The 17,584-nt window shown below is 35.8% G+C and overlaps 1 protein-coding gene across 1 annotated transcript; it reads right to left on the reverse strand.

Annotated features, from left to right (window-relative positions):
* Positions 1-371: 371 nt before the first annotated feature.
* On the reverse strand, positions 372-15,682 carry LOC129229822 (uncharacterized). Its single transcript, XM_054864196.1, has 3 exons — positions 15,561-15,682; positions 7,161-7,698; positions 372-651 (listed from the first exon to the last, which is right to left on the reverse strand). The coding sequence occupies exons 1-3, from the start codon at positions 15,652-15,654 to the stop codon at positions 504-506; spliced, it is 780 nt and encodes a 259-aa protein (XP_054720171.1). The 5' UTR covers positions 15,655-15,682; the 3' UTR covers positions 372-503.
* Positions 15,683-17,584: the final 1,902 nt, after the last annotated feature.

The raw sequence follows: 17,584 nt of genomic DNA on the forward strand, positions 1-17,584 counted from the left end.
TTAAACTACCTTAAGTGGATTCAGGAGAAGAGTCGGACCCTGGATTTTTCTTTTTCTAAATCGAAGTCTGAAAAAATGAGAATGACATAAATTAAAAAGAAGAAAAAAATCAAACGACGTTGTGTCCCCTGTTCATGATGTGAACTATATAAACTATACAAGCTGTTTCATATAACGTAACAAAAACGTGATATACAACATCTTGTAAAACGTTTGGGAAAAAAGACAGGTAAACTCAAACAAATTCCAACTGACAACTATCAAACCGACTTACAAACTGGTATGGTGGAAAGAATGACTATACTGTAAAATATTAAAGCGCTTTTTCAACTTGTTTCAATCAATAAGCAACAATCTTTTACACAACATTATTTTTATTGAAAATTAGCCACATAAATCCAACAAAACGATTCACATTTTGCACACAGTAGCAAGTCTTCATGAAAATATTAAAATATGTACAATTTCGGAAAATAGCTATGTCGGATCTTATCTACCGAAATTCATGTCCAGAAATTCGGAGGCAGCATAAGCACGGCTTTGTTACTCAGTCGAATCTCTTCCCATTGAATGCCGTCCGTTGGGAAAGAACTGTCTTGGCCCATGGACAGGACGTAACGACCGACTGGCCACAGGCAGTAATGCAGGAACCTATTGACATAGACACAGGCAGTGGCTGGCACACAGAACTTAGATGCTCAATGAAATATGCATTGGTGGAATATCACATTATAAGTTGGCACGATAGGTGGTGGGACATGCACAGGCAGTGTGAGACTATAGCAGTAAATATCCGATGAGCCCATGTGGTTATATCATAATCTTACTACACGGTGCAACTTCAGTTGCAGCAACTTCCTGCAACTTTCTCCGCCCACTCGCAGGTTTACCACAAGTATTGGGGGAACATTGAGCATACATAGCTGAGATCATTGACGTCGTGCAGTCTGGAGAATTCTCATTGAATAAAACATGCAACTAGGTGCAACTGCATGCAATTGTGGGCGATACCGAGCGAGCAATTTCCTCCCTTAGAAATACATGGAGTTTACTGGAAAAAGTTGCATATGGTAGCACCGTGCAATAAGACTATTACTCGGTGATGTTAGGTATTAAGGTAATAGTGGCTGTTAGGTCCGTAATTATTAGTTGAGTCAGGGCCGACGAGAGGTCATGTCTGCCTAGTCGGAAACAAAGGGTCCCGTATCTTGAAGAAGCTCGGCCAAGCATAGGAGTAGTATAAATTTGACGTTTTATGAGAGGAGGAGTGGGAGACCCTGTGACCAAACTGACAAGGGATCCGCCTTGAATCTCCGCGGCTTTGGTTAAGATTTCGTGTCCCGATAATTTTGTATTAAGCAGCGGGTGCCTACCTGGGGGGGAGAGGCGCCATTGAAATTTTCAGGGGGGGGGGGTTGTTTTGACGGGTATCTTTCTCTTTTTTCGAGGAGGGGGACTCTTGCTTTTTGGGAGAGGTCTTTGCAATATTTAGGGGGTTGCACCCGTGCTCTTAGGGGGGGGGGGCACCGCTGCATTAAGTGTCAAGTTTTTAGGCCCTAAATTTCATCGCTGAAGGTAGGACAAATCTGTTTAAAAATAATATGAACACCATATTACTTCTTTGTACGTATATTTTCAAGTTTTGAGTAAAATGCGTTTAAAGATTAGCTCATATAGGTAGGCTTTCATTGAAATTTTTTTCTAAATCAAGCTGTATACTGGAACATACCAGGGCTACTAGTACTGTATCTTGCCCCAAGATAGAGGAGGGGTTCACCTACCATGTGTACTGGTTATCTCCAATTTTTTAATTTTTCCACTTGCATCACTTTGCTTCTCACTGCCTGAACTATTCATTTATATTTACTATTTTAATTTTTTAAAACAACGAAGAGTTTCCCTTTTTCTTCGTTTGTTGCATCGCTAAAAGGGGCGCCCCCACTTCTGGCAGCTTCACTTCTGAAAAACTGGGTGGGTGTAGCACCCCCCCTCCCCTTAGCGTCGACCCTGAATATTATGTCTGCTAAGCTGTAATCTTATTTCGATTTAATTCTAATAATTTGAAATTAGCAAAGTACTATCGTTTATTTACTGGACACCAAATGGGCTATCGAATATTTACTGAAGCTTGATGGCTAAATTATAAAATTATCCAAGCTGATATTTTGTCTTTTATGTTTTCCCATTACATTAGGGAATATTTTGTCATCTCTTTTTGAGTTTCAGAAGCTATTATTTTTTTAAATAATAAGAAAAAAATGCATGCTGCATTTTTTCATGAAACAAAAAGTTCTATATGACCCGTAACGGAGCATTCGCACTCAAACACATTCCATGTACACTTACTCCAGTACACAGTAGGGTGATTCAAAAAAACTTTTTTTCAGTTACAGTCCAGGATAACCTCTATTTTTACTTCCTTTTACATAAAAAGGAAGTATTGTATTCGCGAAAAAAATTCACCCGAAAATCGGCCTTAATTTCCATTTTGCTCACCCCCAAATGAATGTTGAGTTTTTTTTTCAACCCGACCACCCGTGGATATGTGCCTAGAAACGTACAGACACCCGAAATATCCATTTTGACGATCCCCGAGTTAATTACATCGAATTTTCTCGTGACGTCCGTATGTACGTATGTATATGCATATGTGTGTATGTATCTCGCATAACTCAAAAACGGTATGTCCTAGAAAGTTGAAATTTGGTACGTAGACTCCTAGTGGGGCCTAGTTGTGCACCTTCCCTTCTGGTTGCATTCGGATGTTCCTAAGGGGGTCTTCGGCCCTTTTTGGGGGGAAATCATTGTTAATTTCCATGTAAACTCAAGTGGTGTTATAATTTGTCAGACACTTGGCGATATATTGCCAGTCTTTTGTCGCCAACTTGGCGACAAATTTGGCGATTTTTTTTAAATTTTTTTTATTTTAAATTTTGTTTCAATTTGGCCACTGTTGGTGAAATTTATAGAGTAAACAATTGAATCACATTAAAATTGCCAATAATGGGGAAATGACATTAAATTGGAGTAAAAGGAAGTCATATGATGCACACATCAGCTCGTTTAGACTTACTAATAGTATTATGCTATAAAAGTTTTAGCTTCTTATTCAAGTTTTAAGACCCCTTAATTTAACATTAGCCGTAGCATAGAAAATGTCACAAATTTAGAAACATTTAATTTCCCCAACTGTTTTTTTTTTTTTTTTGTAAATAATTATTTTATTGCAATGTATATGCCTACTAGTGTATATTATAATATGTAGCATTGTTTTTTCTGTTCAATGTATTTTTTGAACCCCCCTCCCCATACTTATGAAGTTTGGGGGGAGGGGGTTGAGCACCCTCTTTCAGTTGAAATATGAAGCTAAAATTCTTTCAGTATATTACTGTTCACAAGTCTAAAAATATTGAGGGCTCTCCTGTTATCTACTTGGAACTTTTTTTCTAGATGTATTTTTGAACCACCCTAGTACATAGTGTATACTTGGAATAAATGCGATATGAATGTAAATGTGGTTAGGAGTACAGAATATATTTTAATTTAAATCAGAGGTAGTTGAGTTCTGCATTTTTTGTGAATTTAGTAGTTTCGAAAAGTTATAAATTATTCAAATTTAATCCATAAGACTGGTTTAAATAGTCATGGGTAAACAGTCAGTTTCTTGTTAAATCGAAATTAAATGCTAAATAAAATAGTAAACGCATCAAATCGATATTGTTAATCGATCGATTAAAAAAAAAACTTTGTGCAATAATAATATTATTTTTTTACTATCAATCTTAGACCAAAAGCGATTAATAAACTCAGTTTAATCATCCAACATTAAATTTGTTATAATTTATCAAAATCTAACCATTCGATTTTAGAAACGAATACTATTTATTATAAGTAAAGTTGTATGTTCATTGCATTTAAAAATAAAAAATAATAATAATTAAAAAAATGCAAAAATTTAGGTTTGTTATGTCATTTAAAACGTTACTTTACATGCTGTTCCGATTTTAAGAAATAGTAAATTAAATGCAAGGTAGAAAACTCATAGAACAACAAGATATGAAATCAAATTTATTTATTTATTTATTTATTTATTTGTTAAGCCCTATAAACTAGCACAAATTGAATTTTTACCCGTAACGTTAAGGAAACCTGACTAGTTCACGTTTCTTAGTTATCTTCTAATTGGTTAATGTGAAAGGACTCTAGCAGAAAATATGTTTCAAGTCAGAAATTTTGTTTCTTTTTAGGTACTTTTTAAACAAGTTGTATGTTGAAAATATTGTTTACAGTTTTCTTCAAATGATAAAAAAAAAGAATTAAAAAAAAAAGCTGTGATCAAAATTTTGATTTAAATCATAGTTTTCTTTTCTTTTTTTTTCAGTAAAGACTACAGAACAAATTGAAGCTGGTATTCTGTATGACGATGCTCCAGTCTTATATTGTACTGAAAATACCTTTGAATATTCAATAGTTTTCAGTACTATATGACAATCACCTGAATCAAGTATTTTTTAAGTCTGTCTTGGATAATTTTATCATTGGGACCAACTAATCTACAGTAGTTTGAATGTCTAAATACTACACAATTGAATTTCGCAGTTATTTTCATCAATTAAAAAATTCTAATTACTTTTCAAAATAGCTTTATATCTTAAATAACGAGTTTAGCGGCAGGTTGTATTTCACAAACCTACAAATTATTTTTCATCTATTTATCTAAATATCTTGATAATGCTTATGAAGTTTTGCAGAAAAGCATTAAGTAAAAAAATTATTTTTAGTGGAGAAATTAACTATAACAGTCAAATTTTCGTGTTTAATTGTCTGGGACTCATAAATTATAGAATTTTTTTTATGTCATGGGAATATTTTTAACGTAAGATATAAGGGTTTATGCAAAAATATATACAAGTAAGTTTAACAAATTCAAAAAAACTTCAGAGGTTCAATTAACAGTGTTTAAATACTTAAATTTTTCATACTATGTCGTTCTAAAAATTGAAAGTAGGTGGATAAAAATAAAGTTAAAGATGCATCGTACATAAATATTTAGAGTTTATTTTAGCAATATACAAGTTTTTGCACGTCTACAGAATTTTTGTCTTTCTCTCGATATTTTTTCTAGTTCTGGAATATTTTTTTTTGAAACAGTTTTGAACGTATGTACTTGTCAAAAAAAGAAAATTGCGAGGTACGATATTTTGAATTTCTTGGGAATCTTTACTAATATTATAAAGAGAGAGGGCGGATTTTTGTGTGTTTATATGTTCGAGGTAATCTCCGGAACCACTGCACCTATTTGAAATATTCCTTCACTATATGAAAGGTGCTTTCTTACTGAGTGACACTGACAACAATTCGAAAAAATCCGATAAATAGTTCTTTTTTTTATTCAAATTTAGGCCCAAATTTCACATAAATTCCCGAATATGGGAGTGAAAAATTACTTTCACATATTAATATTATATATCGTTGAAAAGGGTAAAATTTTCCGCGTTCTAAACAATTTGTTTCAATGCTCTAACTTAATTACGGCGGGAGTAATTTGTGTTTGTAACTTGAACTCTTTTAGGCTTAGCTGAAATTTAGGCACAACTTTCTTTATTAAATCTAGCATTAAAAAGTGAAGAAACTGTCCCAGAGTTTTCTTTTTGACACCATTGGAAAAAGCGACATTTTTTTACTCCTGATCTTTCACGACCTATGGTCGGAAAACTTAGTTTCTATCTTCAAAGGAAAAAAAGCTACAAGCGTTTTTAAATCAAATTCGAAAAATGTCGTTTTGATTCAGGTTTTCAAGCATTTTATTTTCGCGTTTCCACGGTTACGCTTTTTGAATCCATTGCTTCTTTCCTTATTTTGCAGTTTATTTCTTAAACTTATTCTATTTCGTGGTTCCAGGGTTACGCTTTTAAAACCCATCTTTCGCATTTTAATTTCTCAAAAGTATTTTAATATCTGTCGTCATTGTTTGGAAGGGTAATTTGGCATGGTGTTTTTTTTTTCTTTTGTTTAAGCCTGATTGTTGAATATATGTCGCTTGACACAATTTTTATTCTCAAGGTAGACCGGGCAAAGAGGAGCAACGCAGCTCTTAATATATAAAGATTTGAAAGCTAATGTGAATGTGATTTTATACTTTTTTGTTTGTTTGGGGAAACAGTTTTTGTTTCCAAAGAAAAAACATCCGCTTCACTCGCAAAAGGGCTGGGTTCCGGTAGCGTGGTCACTTGGCGCGTTAGGCGCTGAGCAGTTCAGTCTAGGATTATTGTTTTAAAACAACGGTAAATGTATTCATTGTTTTAGCGATTTGTTTTGAAAGAAAAGAAACTTTTGATTTGTTTTTATCCGAGTGAAATGTACGACAGTTTGTTCTTCTTTTCTGACGATGATTTTTGAATGTTCCACTGGATGTTTTTTTTTTCGTTAGACGGATGGATTATGACAGTTTTTGATGAGCGAGTTTGGTGATAAACAATAGAGTTGCGGAACTATTTTTACATTTGAAAGATTTTATTTGATGTCTTTTTTTGTTTATTTGGCGAAATATTTTAAATATCAGTAAAAACCGCTTCACTCGCTAAATAGAGTTTTAAAGCAATTGCAAATCTAATGTAATGATTTGACGAAAAGTTTTAAATTCAAAAGAAACTTTAATAGTTTTTTTTTTTTTTTTTTTTTTGAAAAGGTGTGTACGCATTTTATACAAAGAAAAATGATCATTTCACATCAGAGGGGGAGGAGGTGTCAATGATTTTTATTCAACGGACTTCCATTAAATTTTTAGCGCGGGCATCGCTGTGCGGGTACTGCTAGTATTTTAGTGAAATGGCAAATCAATTTTTGAAATTCTTATGAATGAAATAAATATTTTATTTTATTTTAATGATAAAATACACCGTTCTTTAAATGATTGATTAAAATTAATTAAAAGAAAAAAAGAAAAATTGGTAATTTCTTATATACGCAGCCAGCTAAAAGTTTGATGCCCGTATAACATTTAAAAAATCTCCATAAATATTTTACAATGGTAAAATCTTAAAAACAGATTTCCACCAGATCCCTAGTCCGCTAAAACTTACGAGATACGAACTACAATCTACTTGGCAAGTAGCGATCACACGTCCTTTTGCCCTTTTCCTATGGTAAATGTAACTTGCCATTTTTTGTTGTCCTTCAGCTTGCCTGCTGGCAGCCTGAAGACGTTTTTCTCTTTGCCGTGTCGAATCTCGAACGTGATAGGCCCCTCTTCATCCTCCTCGGGGTCCAGAACCGTCTCTAGAGGGATGGGCTTGACCTTCCTGCCAGCCTGTTCCTCGAACTTGGACACGATTTCCCGGATTTCCTGCACCGTGAAGGCGTGCCTCATCTTCGGGCCGACGTTCTCTGCTGACATCTCCACCACGATGGTGTCTTCGGGGTGGATGTCCGACCCCAGACGATCGTTGATGGCCGCCAGAAGGGCTGCCGGAACCCTTCTGGGGAACGGGTTCGACAGGGAGGGGAGGCTCTTGGACGTGGGGACACCGATCACTTTTCCTTCGCAGGTTACAAAGGCGGAATTCTTTTGTGGACTATCGTCCAGGCGGTCCCAGCTCTTGGAGCGGTTAATTGGTATCCTGGATAGCTGATCCAGTTTGGATTTCGGGACGATTTGGGGCAATGACGGCACTCGGCTCTTCTCCATTTCGACATCATCTGAAAGATTCAGCAATTTTAAGCAATCTAAATGTAACGACATTACGCGTTCACGATATATGAACCATGAAGAAACAAAGTTTACTGTAAAATAAGATCAGGCAATTTCGACAAGACTTTTGTTGTAAAGTTTGCTGCACTTTTACTTGTTGATAATGTTTTATCGTCAGTTAGGCTTTCTGATGACAATAAAATCACGATCTAGCCAATTTTTGCTACCTTACATATAAAAAAAGAAGGGGGAGGGAGGTGACCTTATTGGTCTGCATGGATTTAGTTACCGCACCCACCTTATTACTACGTTTATTACAGGCGATTTTTTTTTAAAGTCATAACCCTCTGTAACGCTGCTGAATTCTGCACCCTGATATTTAGCATCTGCACCAGTTTTCTTTACTTTATCCCCAAGAAGTTCAATCTGACGACACCACACAATTTTGTCTGAGGTTTCATGAAGCAACAAGTAAGAAGTGCTCGATATCACACAACGCAGGAATTACGAGCAGTCGTGGAACACGCCGTCACCCTCGTCCCTCCAGAGCATCCACGCCAAGCACCTGCGAGAACATATCGCAGAGCTCAGCTGTGTTACGACATGGATGGCGTTCATACCGATGTTTATGGATCTTAAGACTTCAAGGGAACTGTATACAACAAACATTCAACCATAGCTAACATACGGGACTGGGGCATGATAAATATGTTGTAGTCACAAAGTCCTCCAAGGGAATCAATCTCTGGGCGGGCTTGACTAGCGATTGTTCGGCTTCTGGTATGGATTTAAATAATCAGAGCTGTCTTCAGGGCACCACATAGCCGGTTAAACCACATATTCTGGTAGTTGCCCTGGAGATACTACGCTATGTTAGTTATATATGATATAATAACTAACATAATGTTGAAAATAAAGGGTGAATGGTATACTCACTTCTGAACCACTCTATAGTTTAGCTTTGGTCTGAATAAAGCCTCTATATCAGTGGTGCTCTGCCTTATGACCTACGGGCCACATCCAGCCTGCGAAGCTGATTCATGTGGCCCGTCGTTTTGTTTAATGTTATAAATCGAAAAGTACTAGTAATGACAATATTACAAATTTGTAGTCAAATATTCAGAAATTGGTTTTCTGAAAAGCAGATGCATTCAATGAAAGAAGCATAGTAAAGGCAAAAACAATTATCGGTTTTTAATTTTTCTTCCTTTTCCATGTTTTTCGAAATTTTTTAAATACAGTAAAACCTGTAAAGTTGACCACCTTTGTAAGTTGATCACCTGTCTATGTTGACCGCTTTTGTCAGGAACGGAATTAGTCCTATCTTGTATAATGAAGGAAAACCTCTGTAACTTGACCACCTTTCTATCTTGACCACCTGCCTATCTTGACCACTAATGTACCCCAAATTTGGTTTAGAGTATTGCAAAAAACCCTTTGTAAGTTGACCACTAGGTTTATTTTTTAAAACTTAATTTAGCAAATTATTTTATTTTATTATTATTTTTTCAAAGCTTTCCAAGAATATTTTTTAAGCCAGACAGCATTTTACCATAAAACAGCAGCATAACTAAACCTCCCTTGTAAGTTTAACCACATTGGAAAACTACTAAGAACCCTTTTATTCTCCAAACTTGTTTTTCTTTTGTTGTTCTATTTGAGATTACCTTTTGTACTCTCTGTTCAATGAAAACATTTGTCAGTAGAAAAGTACAAAGTATTTTTTCCAGTTGCAATATTTTGTGGCAACATTGGAATTGTGCTAGAGTAAAAGTTACTTGCATTGCAGGATTTCTGGTGCAAGGGATTAAGAGATACGATGTATTCATTTTCAACTGCCTTTTAGAACTATGAGAGTCCAGCTTGTTGCTCTTTGTGTTATAGTTTTGTGGCTTCAAAAAGAACGTTAGTTGAACTTGAGATTGATAAAAAGTATTAAATATTAAAATTAATTGAAAAGGGAGAAAGCCAGAGAAAATTAGCTATTGGAATTTCCAAAACTAGTATCTAATAAGAGCGACAAACTTCAATAAGGAATTATTTTGTTGAAAAGTAGATCATCATGATTGTAAATGTATTAAATATATATGAGAAAAAAAAAAAAAAAAGCGAAAAATTTGTTATTTTTGATTAGCTATGAATTTTTAAGAACCATTAATATCAAATAACTTTTTATAAACAATGATTTTTTTAAAAATCAATTTACTGAAATTTTAAATTTACATGACACATTATACGTCATTCTGAAAAAATAACCTCTAAAAATATTTGAATAATATTTTAAATTTTTGTTTCAAAATAATGTTAAACAATGAAAGTGAGTTGAATGAAAAGAGTAAGTGTCAATTAGTCAAAAAATGAATACATGGTGCAAGAAATGACAAAAAAAAAAAAAAAAAAATCATTACCCCCTTTATAAGTTGACCACCTGTATAAGTTGACCACCAAAGTACTGCACCGCAAGTGGTCAACTTACACAGGTTTCACTGTACATTGAAATTTTGCATGTGTTCTGACAAGCGAAAATCATTTCAATATGAAGGTTGGCCATCGGAGAGAAAAAGGTTGGGCACCACTGCTCGATATAAATCTATATAGTAGTTTTAGGTCTGGGGACTGACTATTTTGATGTCAGTAGTTATGTAGTATCGGATGTTTGGGCAGCTAGTGGCGCACACAAGGGAGGGGTCCAGGGGGTCCGGACCCATCCCATTGGTCTTGCTTATTTTCCCCCGATTGATTACGATTCTATGTAAAGGGTGTTTTTCTTTCGAGGTATAGAACTTTAGTTTCAAATAAAACACCGTTAAATGATATAAATCGCCATGAATTTGGCTTTATTCTAAAGATGATTCTTTGCCATTTTTATTTAAATGTGATTTATGGTATATGGCCACTTCGAATATCTTGGAGAACGTCTAATCGGGAAGTCCAATTTTTTATCACTTTTTGCAGAAATGGGGGCCGTATGTGAGTGATATGTGGCGAATGCTCTTGTCCAAGACTTCAATCGTCTGTGGCTTATCGGTGTAGACCTGAGACTTCACACAGCCCCACAACAAAGTCCAGAGTAGTTAAATCGCATGATCTTGCAGGCCATTCACGGTCCATCAAGCGAAATTATTCGTTCGCCGAACGTTTCTTTCAATAAATCAATAGTGACACGCGCTGTGTGGCATGTTGCACCGCCTTGTTGTCTATTCATGATGAAATGGGAAACCGAACTGAACACAAAACAAGTGACAGTTATCAAAATGACACACACATCAAACAGTGTTGCCAATTTAAAGTTCTATACCTCTAAAAAAAACACTTTCTTTTGCACAAAAAAATATTTCAAACAAAACTAACAATAATTTCAGTTCTAATAGGTGAAAAAATAAAATCCTCATGTTAAAAGATTTTTAAAAATATTGTGCACATTTCCTATTACGAATCGCCTATAGGAAGCAAAATGGTGTGTATAAATAATACACTGTAAAACCCATGTTTTTAGTTTTGTAGTTACAGATTACATTAAATGAGATGCTATGAACTTCTTTAATCATATGGTGCTTCTGCAACGATGAATTTGCTTTGCTGAATTCATTTTTTAATTTCAAGAAAAGTTAATGCGTACATATTGTTGCTTTCTGATAATTTATTTAAACATCTTATATCTTTAAATGAGCAATTCTTGTGGGTATGTATATATTTCATATCTCGAAAACGGCTCTAACGATTTGGATGAAATTTTGGATTTAATTGTAGTTTTGCATACTAAGTTCATCTACATCAGTGTTTTTTCTGTAAAAACGCGATTTTTCACAAAAAACATTTTTTTAAATATAAAGTCTAATTAAGTTAAGCCTTGAAGTAAACTGTGAATTGACGCATCAGGCAGACGATTTGCAACCACAACAATAAAAATTTGCCAGGCTTGGCTGATATTGGCCACTTTGGCTAATTTCAAACACACTTCGCTGAAAACAAATTCAAAGGCATTGTAAGTCGATGTAAGACTTTTTTCTTTTTTAAGTGAAACTATTGCTTGACCGTCCTATTTTATTTATTTATTTTCTTTTTACACTTCAAATAGTTTAACATATTTTTTTTTAAATCGCGCATCTAAATTTCATTTCGGAGAAACGTAAGTCTTGAGACTGTTTATGTTTTGTTAAGACAATTGTTATCATTTGTTGGAATGGTTTGTGGATCATCAGTTTTGATGGATATCATGCTGTATGTAGCATTTTCTGGCGTAAAGTGACCAACTACACTAAAAGTACTTATTCAAAAAGAAAATCTAGATTGGGATAAAATCGTGAAACGCTTCATAGTATGAAAGGAAGTATTCGGTTAAAAAACGATTTCACCATAGCAAAACTGGCTTCAAGGTCAAAATATTTTATTACAGACAAGAAAATTGTATAGTGAAATCAAATGTAACAGATAGTTTAAAGTTTGTTGATTTTATTGCATTCAGAATCTTCTTTGATTGGTACTTTAGTGTTATAAAAAGGTCGAGTGCTTAATATTTCGTTAACGTGAAGCTTTTCAAGTATATTTGGAAAAGTATTGAAACTTAAAAAAACACGAGTTGACAAAAAAATAATTCTTTTAAAGCCGAGCGAGGCTCGGTCGTCCAGGTACTACTTCATTAAATATGCTAATTATTTATTCCATAGTTTGTTTTTTACTGTTTTTCGCACTCAAGAATCGATAAAATCTAATCAATAATGTTACAAAATCTGTAAATAGTAATTATTTTTGTGATTAATTTGTTGTAATCTGGCTAAATTAGGCGTTTATTCCATTTTTTTTTTCATCCAATATCTAAGTAACGTAACCTGTAAATAGCTTCTTGTAATGTACATACAATCCCCTAACCTTCGACTGAAGTATACGGTTCCCCTATTTCTGAATGATAAGATTTGTGAATGGAATAAAAAGAAACTATTAGAAAGTTGTAGAATTTTGTCAAACTTTCCAAAGCAGTATAAAAAGCCGTGTGGTATTTGAATGGGAGCGTTAGTTTTGCTTGTGAATCGTATCAGCCGTGCGCTGGAGAGCATATATTTAGCTCTGTGTGTATTAGCCTTTACGCTGTGTTTTCGCGTATTTTGATGTAAATACGTGTGTGACCGTTGAGTTTACGGAGTTAATTGATATTTGCCTAATTGCTATGGTTAATTTAGCAGTTGCTAACGATATTTCTTGTACATAGTTGTAAATAAATCTCCCGTATTTTCTCAAGAACTTTGTCGTCATTTAAAAAATTTCTTGAAGTGGCTGAACTCGTAGCAAATTGGCGACCAACGTGGGGCTTCTTCAGGACTTTCTTGGAATAACTGTGACCTTGGCCTTTTTTTCTCATAAAGACTATTTGCATTTGATCCTGAGTTTATGGTGATAACTCGGGCAATGAAGAAATTATTGGAAGCAATTAATGCTGTGAAAAGTGACTTGACTGAAAGTTTTACGGCAAATCAAGAACAATTGAAAAGTGATTTAACGGTGCTGTGAAAAATGAGTTAGCTTCTAACCAAGAAGAAATTAAAAACGACCTTATTTCGATAAAGACTGTGATGGAAAATAAATTTTATGACATAGAGCATCGAGTTGATGCTATTGAAGAAAAATTTGAGGCTGTTGAAGGCCGATTTATCGCTGTGGAAAACAAAATCGAAGTAAAATTTGACGTAAGATTCGATTCCGTAAGAAACCGTATTGCCACCGTTGAGAAAATTAGACCTAGAGAGGAAATTGCCGACGTCTGGAAGCGGTTCTGCTGACTTTGTGCATTCAGCTACATGACCTTCAATTAAGCTCGCCACATTTGACGGCAAGTCTTCATGGCAAGTGTACAAGACCCAGCTTCTGATAGTTTCCGAAGCAAATGCCTGGGACTTGGTTACCAAGGGCTGCCATCTTGCAGCATCCCTGAAAGGTGACGCAGCGGACATTCTTCAGACCCTTCCGGACAGCCAGCGCCTGGATTTCGCCGCCCTCATATCTGCAATGGTGTTGAAGTCCCGTTTCCAGAAAACCGGGGAAACCCTGCAAGAGCTAGCGGCGGACGTCGAGAGACTGTCTCATCTTGCTTTTTGCGACTGTCCTGCAGATGTTCGAGACAACTTGGCACTCAACTACTACATCGACAGGGTTCGAGATCCTGAAATCCAGAAAGCTCTCCGGATGGCGGACATTAAAGATCTTAAGTCCGCCGTAGTGTGCCATGAAATACGAGGTCTGGCCGCCCAAGAAGCAACCCGTGTGGATCGCCATCCAATCCGGGCTCTGGAAGCTGATGAGTCTGATTCCAGGTCGTTCCGTTTTGCTGAACTTGAGAGAAAACTTGGTGACTTGGCAAGACATCTGAACAGCATTAATGCTTAAAAGCCACAAGAGCATAACTGTTGGAAATGCGGTAGTGAAGGGCATCTGCGAAGGAATTGTTCGGCTCGCCAAGCTACGGAGGGAAATAAATCACCACCACCAGAGCTCTGCAGATTTTCTAGTAGTGGCAGTAATGGACTTTTCATTTACGCACATGTAAGTGGGAATTCCTGCGAACTGATTGTCGACACTGGAGCCAATGTGACCATCATTAGGACAGATGTGGCTCGTGAATTTGGATTGAAACTGTTGTGGACATCGCCACGCGTAAGTCTCCAGACTATGATCGGTGACAAAATCGAGATTGAAGGTAAAGTGAACTTGGAAATAATGTTTGGGAATGCCACTTACCTCATACGGCATTCGTTGCTGATATCACGGACTCCTTCATTCCCGCATTGGACTTTTCAAAGAAATATGACTTCACCCTTGACTTCAAGACTAATGAGCTGCACTCGATGAGAGAAGACATAGCCATCTTCAACGCAGAAAATGACGTAAAATCCACTAATCAAATAATAGCACAAAAGGACTTCACCATACCCTCTAGAACAGAATCATTAATATCTGGCTCCCTTGAAGAAAGCAATAGTTTTCTAGTTGGTCTCATCGAATACCCTAATAACCTAAGCAATAACCCAAAAGGAGTGCTGGTAGCATCTATGTTTGTGAACCTTTCTAAGGATGTAGTTTCTGTGAGAGTCGTCAACATGAGTGAAAGGCCAAGGAATATCCGTAAAGATGAAGTGTTGGCAACTTGTACTCAAGTAAACTGCATCATTAGAAGAATCAATTCCCCCGAGACTGTGTCTTCTGAGTCCTTGACATCGAAGTTAATTGGGAGTGCGCCATTATCGAAAGATCAAAGAACTGCTGCGGAACAATTGGTGGACGACTTCAAGCATCTGTTTTCATCTACATCGGATGATGCCGGCCGTACGAATTTAACGCAGCATAGGATCTACACTGGAGAACACCCCCCTATTAAACAGCATCCAAGACGACTACCGTTCGCCACGAAGGAAGAGATTCAGACTCTCCTGAAAAAGATGCAGGAGAATGACGTCATCGAACCCTCGTCCAGTCCTTGGGCCTCTCCCATCGTCTTGGTTCGAAAGAAAGATGGCCCCACCAGATTGCTATGGTTAATTTAGCAGTTTCTAACGAGATTTCTTGTACGTAGTTGTAAATAAATCTCCTGTGTCTTCTCAAGAACTGTGTCGCCATTTAAAGAATTTTTTGAAGTAGCTGGACTCGTAACAATATGTTTGACGGCGTATTGGGGTATGACATGAGAATGAGGCTTTCGATCTTGGACCCTCCCCGTGAAAAATTCCTGTGTGCACCACTGTCGGGCACAGTAGTATCATGTTTGTAGGCTCAGAGAAATACGAGCAAGTAAAATATAGAACGCTTTTAAAATTTTCGCAATGGAACCTATAATTAAGTTCTTCGTAAAAAGATGTTTCTTGGAAATGACGCTTATGCTTACCTTCGTCATATTGTGCTGTGTGGCGACACTTGTGCGTTTCACAGGTACAGAGCGCATGCGCAGCCCTGGTGGTTTTCCGAGAAATAGGTGCCATGTACAATCTCTCAGAAGTATCTGTAGTAGAGCCCTGAAAAAATACTTGATTTTAAAATGATTGTCTTAAAATTTTTTTTACCAGTGGTGATAATTAAAATTTGGACGAATCGCCATTTAAAATTTTAGGTTCCTACACCCCCCCTTTCCCAAGATTATCCGTTTACGGCTCAAATAATGTCAATCAAAACGTGAGTTCCAAAATGTGTAATTACATTAAGGGGGTCCGGGACACAAAAATTGTCAAATTTTGCAATTTTTTTTTAATCATGTGAAAAATTATGCCGTTTTTTTCTGCTTAAGAGGACGTTTGAATCTTGTTTCTATCTTAAATAGAACGAAAGATATAATTATTTTTGTTGCATGCACCTAACTAATGTGTACTTAACTTTAAAATTTTAAACGCGTTTTTCTCCATGAGGCAATTTTTCTCGGTTTCTTGCATTCAAACTCTTATAAGTCAGGAACCGATAAAGATAAAGTAATGAAACTTGGAGCATATCTTTCTCAAACAGTTTACTTTAATTTTTATTCGGCGAATTTGAAAAAAAACGTTTACAGCAAAAATTATGATTTTTTTTTAAAAAAAAAAGGTATTTTCGAATTTTTCGAAATATTTCTTCAAATATTTTTTATTTTTTATTGAATCAATATTTTTAAAATCGCCGAATAAAAATTAAAGCTTAGATATTTGTGCGTAATTTATCTAAAAAAAATTGAAAATTGATCAAGAATATTTTGAGTTATAGCAATTTAAAGCAACCCCATTTTTTAAAAAAAAACTAATTAAATTTAAATAAAAAATTTTTTTTTTCGTATTTATGTTATGATTTTGCTTATTAAATAAATGATAAATCAGTGCAGAAAATTTCAAAACTCTAAAGTATATAATAAAAAAAATTTCAAAATGTGTCCTGGACCCCCTTAAGCATCATGTTGTAAATATACAAACATTTTGAAGGGAAATATCAAACTTTCATCAACAGAATATTCAAAGATTTTTATTTTACTCATTAATTTGATTTGTGTAGTCAATAGGTTTAATCAGTAGCCTAAAAATGTTAACGAATGCTTCAATTTTTATAAATAACTAACAAACATATCCAGCATTGCCTGAGTCAGTAATTATATTGAGAAATAATTTATACCTTCCTTTATTTATTTTTAGCTGTGCCACGCAGGTTCACCCGTGTTAATAAGACAACAATGTATTAAAAAACAATTTTAAGTACACCACGTTATGATAGATACATGATATACATATATAGTACAAAATTACACACCCTTATCCACATCGATAAACCCTTGATTAATATATTAATTAATTTTTAAATGAGCCGGGTAACAAATGCTGACAACCTTCCCGCCCGCAGCCGTGTTCAAACCTGAGACCCTAGGGTTGCTGTCCAGCGCTTCACCGACTGAGCTGTTCAGTCAACAAAAGTTCGATTATTGATGCAACAGGAAATTAATCATGATTATTATTGATTTAATTTCAATTTATTGCCGCTCCACTCCTATTAGTCATATAGCTCATAGCGTGATGTTATGTAGCCTATAGCCTTTCTCAATAAATGGACTAATCAACACGAAAAGAATTTTTCAATTCGAACAGTGGCGGATACAGCCGGCGGGCAACCGGGCATTTGCCCGGTGGGCCGGTCATGCTTCGGGCCGCTCAACTTACAGCAAAGTCTTTCGGGCCTGTCTACTAAAAGCAAAATGTAAATTTTACGCGAAAGTGTTTAGAATAACGCAAATTCGCAAAACACAGCTTCAGCTCCTCTTTACGCATGGGCTAAAGCTTGCGGGTGAAGGGAGAGAGGGCCTTCACCAAGAGAAGGGGGGGGGGGAGGATTTCTGAAATGGGGGCTACCCAGGGCCTGATTACCACACAGGCTGTCTAGGCTTAGGCCTGGGGCCCCATGTTC

This window comes from Uloborus diversus, chromosome 9 (assembly GCF_026930045.1).
Source record: "Uloborus diversus isolate 005 chromosome 9, Udiv.v.3.1, whole genome shotgun sequence".
NCBI lineage: Eukaryota > Metazoa > Arthropoda > Arachnida > Araneae > Uloboridae > Uloborus > Uloborus diversus.

Coding starts and splice junctions, on each gene's coding strand:
- LOC129229822 (XM_054864196.1), bottom strand. CDS start 15,654: ATGGCACCTATTTCTCGGAAAACCACCAGGGCTGCGCATGCGCTCTGT. Junction 7,699..15,560: donor CACAGCACAATATGACGAAG/GTAAGCATAAGC, acceptor TGAATCTTTCAG/ATGATGTCGAAATGGAGAAG. Junction 652..7,160: donor CTGAAGGACAACAAAAAATG/GCAAGTTACATT, acceptor CTATGTCAATAG/GTTCCTGCATTACTGCCTGT.